Genomic DNA, 14,527 nt, shown 5'->3' with positions numbered 1-14,527 from the left:
GACTTTAGGGCACAAGGTCGCAGTTTTATTTTCTTAGTGTGTATTTTAAAAGGTCCAATAAATCATTATATACTTTTGAACTTACCTATCTAATTGTAATTATTAGTGTTGGTCTGTGTGGACACATTATAGCCCTAGACCACTCTCACAGCCCTAATGAGACAAGACTTACGGCTCTGCTATATTACATTGATTGGGCTTAGCTAAAATCTCAGTTTATCCATGTTCACCATAATAGAGTGCCCCCCCCAAAATCTACCCCCTTTGTTGATTAATGAAATCCATCTTAACAAATTGTTGCCAGTGTTGAGATAAGGTTTTTGGCACTCAGTGTAGATTCACTGGAGTGATCATATAGTTCCTGCTAGACAGACTTCTATGCTTTAAATGATTTAGGCATGTATAAATTACATAACCAATATTACAGTATGGGAATGTACACTAGTGTTACTATTGCTATGGACAAGGTTGATTATTTTACATAATTGTGTGCAGAGAAGGGTTTACCTACCTCTGGTAATAAAGCTCATTTACACCTGGAGCTAATAGGTCCCCATGAAGCTAGGAATAATGTTTTACATGTTGCTAGTAGTGTAGATAATGCGGGAGCAGGGCCTAACAGTAGTAATGGTCTTGTTCTTATTGTTCTTATTGAAACCAGAGGTGACCCTAGTGAAGCTGAAGAAGGGGTGTTTTTATTCTGTTACCACATCTGAAGCTGAAGTTATTTTTATTTGATAAAAAGGGGAGCTGGGACTTAAGGAAATGGACATCAAATACAACAAAGTTAAGATGGAATCAGATAAGATTGAGAAAGAGAAAGTCAGAGAATTGCAGCTGGCTGAATGGACTTCCAGGCTCTTCCAGAGAGTCTGGGAATGGTTCTGGGTCCTCCTCTCATCTAGGATTTCCTAAGGATATGTTGCATGTTTATAATGAGAAAAATGACATCACTGGTTAACTGCATTTGAGTATGCTTGTGAAGTACAATAGGTGAATTAGTCTGACAAGCTTGGCTTCTCACAGACTTTCCCAGAATGGCTGCAGTGGTATTATGGAGCTGTCGAAGTCTGAGAAAACAGATTTTGAAAAATTAAAGCAAGGTTTGGCAAGACTTCTGTCCAAATACTTAGAGGTTTTAGACCACAGGAAACACAAGAATAATACTTGGGTGCCTTATGTAAATGATTCTTTGAAAAACTTCAGTGGCTGTGTTAAAGGCCATAAAGTAACTACATTTGAAGCAATAACAAATCGTGTTATTCTTGAACATATCTTTTCTTCCTTTTCCCCTGAGCTGAAACAGCAATTGTCGGTTTCTAAGGAGTTAGATTCGAGTAAGTTGGATATTGCTGCTGATCTTCTGGTGTCTAATAGAGTGTCCCATAAGGACAAGAGTGCATCTGGCAAACATGAGAGCAGGTTTATCCTGGTGGTTTTTGATCTTGTCACCAGATATCCTAAAGCCAACACACTCAAAACAGTGACTGCCAAGTCAGTTGCAAGAGCATTGTTAGGCATTGTTAGAAGGAATGGCTTCCCTAAAGAAGTTGTGTCTGACAGAGGCAGGCAACTTTATGTCTAATCTTCATCCGCCTACCATTCAAAAACCAATGGTCTAGTTGAGAGATTCAGCAAAGCTCTCAAAAGGATGATTGGACCTCACAAAGAGCTGCAGAGAAGGAAGTGGCACCTTCTGCTACAATGCTTACCTTTTGTACCGTTTGTCTACAGAGAGGTTCATCAAAGGGAGGTGGGCTTTAGCCCATTTGAACTTATTTTTGGTCACCCTCTCAGGGGACCCTTAGCCATAGTAAAGGGTTGCAACCTTAAATGTAGTAGACTATGTGCTAGCATTATGGAAGAGGATGGCCCCCCTTCTGATGGCTCAGGCCAATGACAAGATGATAGCTTGACAAGCCCTGATGAAACATTGGTATGACCAGAAAGCTTCTCTTTTTTATTTTACAGCAGGCCAAGAATTCCCAAGAATTTCCAATACTATAAAGCCTAGAGCTTTATAGAACACATGAACAGGTCCTTACCGGATAGTTAACAAACTGGGTAAGGTAAACTATTTACCGGTCTTCAAGAGAGTTCACTGTCAGTACATTGAAGGCTTTCATTCCAAGAGTTGAAATGGGAGCCATGCTTCTGGCTTCAAATAGGGAGGAAGACAAATCTGAACCTCTCTGTGATCTGTTCAAAGGCAGCCTTCATATGACTCCATTGAGAGTGACAAGTTGTCCCGTCAACTGACTCTAACAATTTGCTCCCTTGTTTTCACTAACTCCAGGACTGACACTTTGGTGTTAGCATGGCATAGACAATGGAGACAGTGGCCCTCATTACGCGGTTGGCAGAAAACTCGCAGGTAGGCGGCGGGTTTCCAGCAACCCTGTAACAGCCATACCGCCGCCTGATATCCCGGTGCCATCGGAATATCACAAGGGCGGCTGTAACAGTAAATCCCCATTTCGATGTAGTCACCAGGACTCCATGGAAGTGGGGACATGGAAGCACCAGCACTGTTGCTAACGGTGCTGGTGCTTCTGTAATAACAATGCCGGTAGAGGCCTAAAAACCCGGCAGGTCATGCCTGCCGGGGGATCTGTGGCCCCTACCGTCATCGTTGTAGTATGGCAGTGCGGAAAGGAAGGGTGCTGGTACGTTGCTACCGGCACCCTGCTTTTCAGACTGCAGTACTCGGAATGAGGGCCAGTGTGTCTATCAAAAGCAGGAATTCCGGAATGACAGACAAGGTTAGATCAAACATTAAGCCTGAGTTCACTAAAATGTTCGATCAAGGGGTGATAGAGCCCTCTAGCAGAGTCGATTCCAGTGGTTCTGGTACTAAAAGCAGGCAACACAGATTTGAGGTTCTGATTGAACTATAGAGCTCTTAATGCTGTCACCAAGACAGATCCTCATCCAATGCCAGAAACTGATGAGTTAATGGACAAACAGTTTGCTGCCAAGAATCTCAGTATCTTTGACCTTATTGCAGGGTATTGGCAAATATCCCAGACAGAAAATGCCAGGGAGAAGACTACATGCTCAACACCTGTGGGCTTTTACCAGTTGAAGGTAATGCCATTTGGCTTAAAGAACGCACCTGCCACTTTCCATAGGTTGGTTAACCATGTCCTGAATGGATTAGATGAATTCTGCGCGTCCAATGCCGAGTGTCTTGTGTTTACTGGGACTTCGTTTTGCTGCTCTGGAAAGTCAGCCTTGACACACATATTTTTCGCGATTGCAATTCTCTGTGCTCTGCTGCCCTGGCTTGGAGGCCCTCAGTTGCTCTGTGCTCTGTGCCTCGTGCCTATCCTCGGATTCAAACGGCACGTACCAGCTATAAAAAAATAATTACAGGGGCATCAGCGCGTGTGTCGAGTGTGTGGCTGAGTGTCCTGTGTCTTGTGCCGCAGGCTGTGTGCTGTGGGGATTTCTCCCCCTCCCTCTCTTCTTCATTCTAGGTAAGACATTGCACTATTTGCTTTTCATCTTGCGACACTGTTTTTTATTATGCAGTATGACTCGTAAAGCAACACTACAAAGCGCTGCCGCTAAATCCACGCGGACAACAAAGAAGAACAACGCCACATGCCCCAAAAGCACAAAGCAGAGCAAGTTTTCTAATACTTTGCATAGTCCCCCTTCACAATCTGAGATCACTGACTTTTTTGCTTCAAAGGTGGTTTCAAAGTCTCGTCACTCATCAATATTAATTGATGAACCTTTTGACCAGTCCCTATCACACATAATTGACAACAACAATTCCCTGTTGAAATTGGTTGTGAATTTGAAACGGGAGGCGAACACCTTCCAACTGATCAAAACATATTGGATGACGTTATTGACATCACTTTGTCCAATTCACCAGACATTGCTGCATTTGCCTCAATTTCAGAATCCTCCGGCAGTCATGAGGCAAGCTGCGACAGCTAAGTGTTTTCTTTAAATGCTACTGATTTAATGGACAGAAGCAAACTTAAAAACAACATTAATGAAATTGCTTCAAAGATAGAAGCATAGACCTCCTTCTCAGCTTCCCTAGGGAAGGAGCAACGAGAAGCAAAAGCAATCCTGATACAAGTTCTTGAAATTGTCTCTGCATCTGTTAAAAAAGAACCAGTTTTAATTGAGCAACAAAAAAACCCAACAAAATTGGCAAATAAACACAATGACAGTACTAATATTCTTTGCAACTTTGCTATCAACCCGACTGGGATTAATACATTGCATCCTCTTGGAAAAAACAAGAAAGTCGTCTCTGAAAAATGCCCTAAAAACAAACAGCAAACTCAGGACTTTCAGCCTCTATTCCAGAGCCAAAAGGTAGTTGATTCAATTTCAAAACAAGGTGGAACTCTCTTTTCAAAGGAAGAAAGCCCTTGTGACCACATCTTAGTGAAAAAGTGTGCACCTGATGGTAGTATACGTCAGGCATACTTACACAGCCCGCTTAAGATTGGAGGAAAAAGTCTATCTGAGGACCATCTTCAAGGGCCACCTTCACAAAATAAGAAAGCAGACAATAAACGGTGCCGCATAGAGACAAATGACCAGTCTCCTGGTGCCTCCATAACATCTATAAATGTGCAGAAGCTAGAAAAAACCCACAAATGTTGATACCAATATGCAACTCCACCATTGACTTATCAATTATTGCCCGGAACGTTTTAAAAGACTTGGGAAAATGGATTGTTCTTGAGGCATCTCATCCAACTGCCACTAGCCCATTTTTGAATAGGTCTGCTCTTCTGGCCATCTTTCATCAGCTACCATACTTCAATGTAATTCAATCCCCTGATATCCTGAAAATCGAACTACCGAAGTGGAATAGCCCTTCAAAGTGGGCTTTAGTGGAATTTGCTTCCGCTCTGATGCTTGCTTTGCTGAAAACTAATGTAGACTTATTTACTCATTTGGTCTGCACCTTGATAGCTTGTAGAAAGGATAATAGTAGCCCTAAAGCTTTCTCAGAGTATGACACCCACTTGAAAGGCAATTCTGCCTCCCAAAACTCTGAACGAGAGGCACTTCGAGCTCTTCTAGCCCAAAGTGCTAGAGCATACTCGCCAAATTCTCCCTGCGTGATGATGGGAGTCCTGAAATCTTTCTCCCCTGAATCTGAGGCAATTTTGATCATCAATTTATACACCCCTCTGATCATTAATTTATACACTGGCTCTCAGACATAACTTATTCAGAGGATTCTGGATAGCTCAATTTCTAACTGGGTTGAGATCTCCCCTGCAGGTCATGTAGTGATTGTGGGTGACTTTAATAAAAGTCACAACTGGATCTCTGTTTTCCAGTTCTTGGCATATACTAATGGAACACTTTGAGCGAAAGTTTCTTAATTTCCTTTCCACTGTCCAACACACGATCACCTAGAACTGGTCAAACAGCATAGTTAAATCTCACATTGACTATTGGCCTCATTACAACCTTGGTGCTAAGTGCACCAACTTTACCACCATGGTGTAAACTCCGTTTACACCATGGTGGATGGCGGATTTACCGCCCCATTCCAAGGTGAGTGGGGCGGTAAATCCCCATTTCCCATTTTCCCTTCCCTATTCCCATTTTTGCCCCATAGGGCATAATGGGAGTGGGGAAGGCGCTAATTACGCTGCCGTAAATTACGGCGGCGTAATTAGCACCATGGCAGGTTAGCGCCATGGATTTTAACGCCTGCTAAAAGCAGGCGTTAAAATCAGAATCAGGCGTTAAGGGTTAACGGTGGCGTTAACCCTTAACGTCTGAGTTGTAATGAGGCCCTATGTCTTAATGAACTCTACTCTGTGCACCCATTGCAGCCTGATTGTGATTACACACCATAGGTTGAACGACCATGGTGTTTTTGGTTGGTCTATGGGTGTGATAAGTGATCCTATACATTACTCAAGAAAACTCGACTTAAGCTCTAATTATCAAGGTAACCGTTTGCACTGGTCACCCAAAAATATTCAATATACAAATGTGATCCTACATCGCAATCTACTCATGCTGGCTGATGCTTTATGCTTGGCCGAGTGGGATTTGGGAAAAATGGTAACTGCCAAAACACAGCCACTGCAAATAAAGATCTGTAAAATTAGTAATAATAATATCACAATACTTCTCCTTACGACTATATCAAACAAAAAAAAGGTTGTATCGAAAGGAACCTGCTGTTGTTAGAGTCAAGCCTAACCTTAACATACAGGAAAAACAAACATTTCTAACAAATCCTGCAACTAGATATAATAATTGGCTCAAACAGAACACGTTTTCTATTAGAGGTTCAAATTGGCAGAGGCTGTTTAATTGGCTAAAAACCCACAATGCAAACAAATTCTGCTTGTGCTATAACGTAAATCTTTATCTCCGCACGAGTTGAACTCTATATCTCAGGAGTTATGGTTTACACATATTCGGAATCTATACTGCACTGTGCCCAAATCGCCTCCTAATTCTTTGTTTGACGGATATAGCGCTCTATTATCCGAAGCAACGGCGACAAAGTGTTTTTCTAACTTAGATTTAGAAGGGAATCTAGTCAGGTTAATTTGTAAATCTGATGCATTACGGGCCCCTGGCTCTGACATTATACCTAATATAGTCTTCAAGGATAATCTGGAATTGTGGGCAAAAATATTGAAAGCCCCTCTTTCTCCATATTGCGCAGACCGGTACAATCCCGAAAAGTTGGCAAAAATTGATATTGGTACCCATTTTCAAAAGAGGAGACAGACTAGAACCATCAAATTACCGACTTCTGGCAATGATGCACTCTAGTAAAAAGATATTTGGCAACATTCTGTTAGAAAAAAATCACACCACCTGGCTACAACACAAAAACATTCTTAGTACTTTCCAAACAGGCTTCAGAAAAACTTGTAACACCAGCACTAACATCACTACACTCCAATTTCTTATTGCTGACTGTGACAACATGAAGGGTTGCAGTCTGTTTTTCTGTTACTTGGACTTCACCAAGGCTTTCGACCTTGACTCGAGATCCAAACTTTGGGCAAAATTGAAATGATGGGGAATTGACACAATGCTACTTCACTTCATACAGCGATTCTATTCAAACACCTCCATTTCCATACGGTTTAGGTCCGAAGGACACTACCCCAAGCACTGTCATACAAATCAGGGCTTAAAGTAGGGGTGTGTATTGGGCCCCATTCTTTACAATGCCTAGACTGCCGATTAAGACCCTATCTTGCACCATGTCCAGGACTTTCTGCCACAGATAAATGGTACTAAGATCGTCAGCATGTCATATGCTGACATTATCCTCTTTGACCTGACCCGTATCGGTCTACAACCAACTATCATTGCGCTTGCAGATTATGCAAGGGAAAACGGCATGATAATTAACAAATCAAAGAGAAGGACGATGTGCCTTGGAGGGGTGCGCACAGCCATAGAAAAATGTAAATGGAGAGTTGATAATACTGTTTTGGAAAATGTACCGGAAATTATATACCTGGGCTTCCCAGTTAAAACTTGCTCCTCTTCTTCTTACTCTGAGGTCATTGCCAATGAAAAAATCTGTAAAAAATGTCTTGTTACTAAGAATTACATAGAGCACCGCGAGGGACACAACATCGAAGGGTTTGTTGAGATATACAAAGTGGGTCTTATCCCTTCAATAATGTATGCATTGAAAGTCCTTCAAGCAGCACAGGTATGCTGGTTAGGGAAGGTTGAGGCCCAACTATTGCGCTCTATTATCAATCTCCCTAAGGCCGTACCTGTCGAAGCAGTAAGGTTAGAATATGGTCTACCATCTCTCTACTTGCTTTGGTGTACCCAAAGAGTCTGCTTTACGCTAAATTATGTAAACTGGATCACAGCTCTAACGCCTTGTTACAGCTTTTGGGTGAAGGGCTGGATCGTGAGCGTAACATTTGTTTTTGCAAGAGCTACAAAATGTTACCAAAAATCATCTAGCAAAATTGGGTATTGAATTAGAAATATTTGAGGCCAGCCCTGACTACTAAAGGATTATTAAACTCAAAACTCAGCAGTGGCACCATGCATCGAATATTCAAAACTTAAACAAGTGCAATCTGCATATCAGAGCTTTGTGGGAAACAAGCCGCAGTTATTTAACTAAATGTTGCAGCATTGAGTTAAAGCAATTTATTATCTACCTTTGCTTTAACATCCTTCCCAACAGATAATATGTTAGCTCTTGGCAAACTCCTACATTGCAAGATGTATCCTGCAGACTCTGTTGGACAGAGGTTGAATCTTGTCGGCATGTGCTTACCTCTTGGTTTGCCATGAAAGATCATTATTTGAGAGGCTATTCACAGTTTCGTCAGCAACATAGATCATATATGTGAATATCAATTTTGGTCAACACTGATAGGGGCTCAATCTGTGGTGATTAATGCAGCTGCTTTCGCAATTTGGAACCTTGTGTTAAGAAAAGTAGAGCCTTGATAAATAGATATATTTTTAATCAATTCTCTCCTCTGATTATAATTGAGGTATTGTTTATTATGACATTATGTACCTTTTATATGGTTGAAGGTATTTATTTGATTGTGTATTCCTTTTAACTATTTTATGTCAAGGACCATTAATGTCAAACTGTTTTTTCTTTTTTTAAATAATTGATAGAATAAAATGTGCTTACACTTTTGTAATTAAACTAAAGCACAATAAAAAAAAAGAGATGATTTTTGCATGGCATATCTGGATGATATTGTAGTTTTCAGCCCTACTTTGGAAGAACATGTAAAAAACATGGGGATTGTCTTGCAGGCTCTTCAGAAGGCACACCAACAAGGATCTTCTTCAGATCAGGCAGAGGAGCAGTGCTTGCACAGGCCAATCAGCTGAAGGGGTTATCCACAGGTCATCAGCAGGCTGCTCATTTTAAATGGCTCCAATGTTGATCTGATGAACAGTTGTAGGAGTCCCATTTTTATCCAAGACTTAGGCTGGAAGCAAGCCCATCGATGGGGTGAATCTGCAACATTCAAACAGCCCAGGGTTGTCCAATTGGGGACAACCACTGGTCATTAGATTCTCCTAGCGACAGATCCTTACCATTGGTGGATTGGGAACAGGGCCCAGCCCCTTCTTCCCGCTCACGCACACAAAGCTCCTTTGCATGCGAAAGCAGCAGCTTCCCCGGGAAAGGGATTTTCACGTAAGGCATTGCCTGACCTGAGAAAGCAGGAAGAAGGCCAAATAACCATATGTCTAAAGAACAAGCAAAACATCCTGTGGCATGGGAATCTTAGTGTGCCAGCCACCTTTAGTAGTCATTCCTGGTCGATGCAAAAGTGCACTAGTAAAATCACATAAAAACTGTACAAATCACACAGGTGCCACCAGGCGTATTGTGAAGGTAAGCAAAAAGCCATTATATAAAAAGTTATAAGGATACAAAGTATCCTAACTGCACTTCACTCTAAGGTGATGTGTGCAATTGTAAAAAATACAGGAATTCATAAAGAGAGACATAGGGCCAGATTCTCAAAACCTTTTGGGATGCATGTGAGAGAGAATCACCATGTGTATGCAATGATTGATTATTCTGTTTCGGCTTCCAGAGGTGCTTTTTCCTGCTTGGAGCTTTTATTCTTTTGCCAGCTGTTTTCACTGTGGGCTTCTGTTGAGTGCATTCAGAGGCTGTGAAGGGGAAATGTGAGCAGGTTCTCAAGAGGCCTTGGGGATAGAGTAGAAGATAGTGAAAAGCAATGGAACCAATAACATGTTACAGTTAGGCTAAAGAGACAGGTTCTGCACTTTAAGATCAACATGTTCAAAGTGAGGTGATTCAGGATATCTGAAAATAGGTCAGCCAGACACAGACCAACCAGAGCGTGATGTTAACATTAGTTTATCTGGCAGAGAGAATGTATTTATGAATGAACACTAATTGGGGATGTTGTTAGCTGGAGTAGCCACAGTGGAGAGTCTACTCATGCAAGTACATTTCCAAAGTCTCACCAGAAGCAGCTGCTGCAAAAATGGGGCATCTTTAAATAGCGCATACGATGCATTTTTTTTAGACGCACCATTTCTGGAAATGTGAAGGTTACCTTATCCACGAAGGTCACATGAACATTTCCAGGGTGCTCTGCTGCAACGGAAATGATGTGCTGGCCAGTGGCCTTGTATACTCTAGTGTCAGGCGTGCACTCCTGACACTAATGTACGACAGGCTCCCAGCAACAGAGGGACAGGCCCTTTGTGGATAAGGTAGCCTGCGAAAAAACCATTTCTATCCCTGACTCATTGATAGGAATGCAAGCAGGACAATAGTGGCTCATACTGCATCTGTGTTACTTAAAATAATGCATGAAAGGTTCATAAATTAATCTATCATGTCATGAGCATTCCCTTTTGCCTTTTGCAAACAAGTGCAGGAGAATGTGCTTGTTTTCTGAGCATCTTAAAATACATCCCGTTTGTGAATGTGGGATGCGCTGAAAAATCCACATAAAAGTCGCCTAATTTGCTCAAATCTGCAAAGACTGTCAAAAAGTAAATCTGACTGCGCGTGAGATGCCCTTTGTAAATTCTGCATAACATTTTTGGGGTAAGTTTGTGCATCTCATTCACTTGCACCAGAAAAGGCCTTGAGAATTGAGCCCACTAAGGTTTCACCACAAAGATATTTTTGTTTCACAGTTGGAAGAAGCATCCTATTATCATACACATTTTTGTTTTGAGCTCATTTTTTTACATTTTTATTCTCTGTGTACATTGGGAACTTTTGTCTACAGCATCATCATCAACATCTTTATTTTGACAAGTCACATAAAAAACATATAAAACAACAAATAATAATAATCATAATAACAATACTATTAAATCTGATCATCATAAAACAACTGAACAAATACATATATAAAATACCTATTAAAAATAAATGCTACTGTTCAGTCTTATAGTCCTTAAGAAGTCGGAGTCCAAAATAATCAACTAATCAATAGAAAGGGCCAAGTCCTTAGTTAACTTGCAGAATGGCAACACACAGGAATTGTTAAGATACCTAGTAAGACAATAACTGCCTACATTTTACAATAATGAATGTGGGTGCAACAAATCACATTATTATAAATATATGAGTATGGATCCACAGCCCTTGCTCAAAACAAAGTAACGTTGTGGTGATGTACCTGTCATATATTTTCCCTTACCTTAAATTCAGATTCCATATGTATTGCTTAAATAACCAAGTAATATGCATATAATTCGCTCCCAATAAATACTATAATATCTGGTGCAGTTACATTTTTAAATCAATGTAGACTACCTATTGATGAGCCTAGGATACTCCATGGAGGTTGTGAGCTGGCTCTCTTTGGTTGTGAGTGGATAGATGGGGTGTTGTGGGAGCTCAGCTATAACATTTGAACCCACTACATACACAATCTCCCACTTCTACTATCTTGGTCAAACTTAGGGAGAAAAAAGAGAGAAGGAGAGAGAGAGAGAGACAGAGAGGGTGAGCGAGAGAGAGAGAGCGAGAGAGAGAGAAGAGCACATAGGGGTGGATGAGGCAAAAATGGAGCACCGTCTACGAGAATGGCCGCAAGATAATGTGAAAGGGTCAGACAGAGAGTTAGAACATGAACTCTCGTAGCAGTAGCCTTCACCTTATTCCTAACCTCTGCATTTCGAGTGTTAGTCTATCCTTCGCCCTCTTCAAGATCAAGACAGGTCTCATAGCTCACTTTCTTGGCCCAATGTTTCCTTACCTTGGTCATGCAGACCTGGGAGGCATTCTTCTCCAACAGTGCGAGGGCTGTGTCCAAATGCCCCTCCCGTGCAGCTATGTGAAGTGGAGTGTGTCCTGCCGTTGTGGCTAGGTTGGGGTTGGCTTCCTGCTCCAACAGAAGTTTCACCATGCCAGAGTGACCAATCCGTGTGGCACAGTGCAATGGTGTCTGGTCATCCTGTGGAGACAATTAGACAACAGAAATAAGAAAAAAATCCTGTCAGTCCCACAGTCAGTCTCAGTCACTATATCTGTATCTTTTCTCATCAGCCATCCCACCATCAATTTTGAATCTTCATCCCACCATGGATGAATCCATCCCAGGGCTAGCCTCTCTATTCAATTACCACTTCCTTCTTTCAATCCCAACATAATGTTATCTGCCTCAACATCAGTCTCGTCATTCTATCAATAGTCTCTTATGTTGTTAGTTTCCCTGTCACACAGTTATTCTCTCAGTTTAATTTCCAGGTCGTCTGTCTTGCTGCCTGGATGCCTTATAGAGCTGTGATTCTGTCCACAAAACTGTCAATCAGTCCATCCCACCAATCGTATCACTGTCCAACTGGTCTCTGCTCTCCTATTAGCCTCTCTCTCCCATAGTCAAGCTCTCTGTTCAATTGTCGCTATGTTAAGCCTTCAATCTACTCACAAAAGTCACCAGTTTCCTCAACTCATCACAAGTGGGCTAAGCCACACTTTTGTGTCGCTCATGCCAAACAACGAGAAATGACAGTGGGCAGCCTTCATCCCCTGGCTTCTTCTTGGTGAATGATCTTGCTACATGTCAGAATCAGAATATTTATCTGCTTGATAGCATCGAAAATGTTAGTTACCTTCAATAATGTTCTTCTGATTGATGCATGTTAATTCGTCCCACAGTTTCCACATTTTTGAAAACTCCCGCAGATATAGTCTGGTTGGGACATTTATTAACAAGCAGTAGGTAGCACCACATGCCTCAGTTGCCTACTCATGGATCACTGGCACCGGAAGTGCCATCTCCAAAAAATATACAGAGCTGCAGACACCCTGTTACCTCAGTTCTGCTAGTTTTACCCCAGTCAAAATATCAGAAGAGTGACAGAACTGCAACATTGAATAACTACCACGTCTCACAACCTATCTTTTCGTCTTTTCAGGGGTAGGTGGTTGAGCCACCAGTAGGTGCATATACGCCCTGGCCACCCTGTGATCCCCAAGAGTGAGAGGAGAGTGCCTCTGCAGCTGAGCTTGTTAAGCTGCTGAGCTTTCAGAAGCAGTCTATGCCGGAAGGCTAACCCGTAAGGACCCACATTTAAGGCACAGAGCTGAGTAGGAGAACTCACATAGCAACTTCAAAAGAAGAACAAATTACTTACCCCTGCTATCGTTCTTTCAATTGAATGTTCCTCCCACGTATTCCTAATCTTATGATACCTTCGTTTCCAGTTTCAGCTCCTTCGGAAAATGTTTCTTCTCGGCAGAGGGTGCTGTGCGTCGACGCAGTCGACCCGATGTCCCTCAAGGGCTTCCATCTTGGTTGACGTCATTGTCGACTATATATACCATGCGCATCACCCGTTGGCTTTAATTTATTAAACTTTAAAAGAGCCTTTAATGCCTGGAAATTCTGCAGCGGGGTAGGTTGGGAGGGTTGATGAGGAATACATCGGAGGAACATCCAATCGAAAGAACGTTACCACGGGTAAGTAATTTGTTCTCCGAAAGTAGTGTGTCCTCCTGCGTATTCCTCATCTTATGGTAGACTCCCAAAGCAGTATTACATTTTTGGAGGAGGATGTAAGAATTTTGAATGTTATTACTTGTCAAGAATGCAGCATAGAACTGCCTTCCGAAATCTTCCCTCAATGTTAGAAGTATCCAAACAATAGTGTTTTGGAAACGTGTATATGGTAGACCAGGTAGCTGGCTCGCAGGTATCCTTTATTGGAACTCCCCTCTGAAGGGCAATGGAAGTTTCCATGCTCCTAGTAGAATGCGCCCTTAAGCCTACTGGGGGATCTTTTCCAGCTAGTTTGTAACACTCTGAAATAGCCAGTATGATCCATCTGGATAAGGTTTGTTTGGTAATTGAAAGACCTAGTTTATGTCCTGTATACCCAATGAAGAGTGGGTCATGCTGGTGTAATTTTGCCATTCTTGAAACATAAAAACTTAGAGCTCTCCTTGGGTTGAGCCTATGACATCTTTCCTCTTCCACCCCAGGATGAGGTGGTGGATAGAATGATGGAAGCACAATTTTCTGTGCTAAATGGTAATCCGATACAATCTTAAGTAGGAATGAGGGTTTGACTTTAAGGACAACCTTATCCTTGTAAAAGGTGGTAAAGGTAGGTCTAAGGATAAGGCCTGCAACTCACTCACCTTGCGGGCTGATGTTATTGCAACTAACAAAATCGTTTTGAAAAGTTAGCAAACTTAATGGGCAGGAATTGAGTGACTCAAAAGGAGCACACGTCAAAATTTTTAAGACCAAATTAAGGACCCAAGTTGGAACTTGGAAAGGTATAGAAGGAAACACATTCATGAGTCCCTTAAGACACTGTGTTATCAAAGGTATTTTGAAGTGTGATGCCTCCTCCAAGGTGCACTTGAATATGGAAAGCGCTGCCAGATAACCCTTAATTGTTCCAATCTGTAGCCCCAGATTTGCTAAATGTAACAAAAAGATAATCACATTGTCCACATCCTTTTCCCTAGACCAGCTGCAGAACTTGTTCCAATGGCAACTGTATAGGGATGTTGTTGCTGGCCTTCTGGCCAAAAGCAAAT

General features: G+C 41.8%; 1 protein-coding gene across 8 annotated transcripts in view; it reads right to left on the bottom strand.

Moving 5' to 3' along the window:
• Nucleotides 1-14,527, bottom strand: part of ANK1 (ankyrin 1) — a 2,823,483-nt gene that overhangs the window by 1,813,572 nt on the left and 995,384 nt on the right. For all 8 annotated transcript variants that reach the window (XM_069617665.1, XM_069617670.1, XM_069617666.1 and 5 more), the window contains one exon: nt 11,733-11,930. In XM_069617665.1, the coding sequence (XP_069473766.1) occupies nt 11,733-11,930 (198 nt within the window). The remainder of the gene's footprint in view (nt 1-11,732; nt 11,931-14,527) is intronic.

The sequence above is a fragment of the Ambystoma mexicanum genome, chromosome 10 (assembly GCF_040938575.1).
Source record: "Ambystoma mexicanum isolate Mex_15411 chromosome 10, UKY_AmexF1_1, whole genome shotgun sequence".
NCBI classification, from domain to species: Eukaryota; Metazoa; Chordata; class Amphibia; order Caudata; family Ambystomatidae; genus Ambystoma; species Ambystoma mexicanum.
This window is presented reverse-complemented; position numbering and strand designations above follow the sequence as displayed.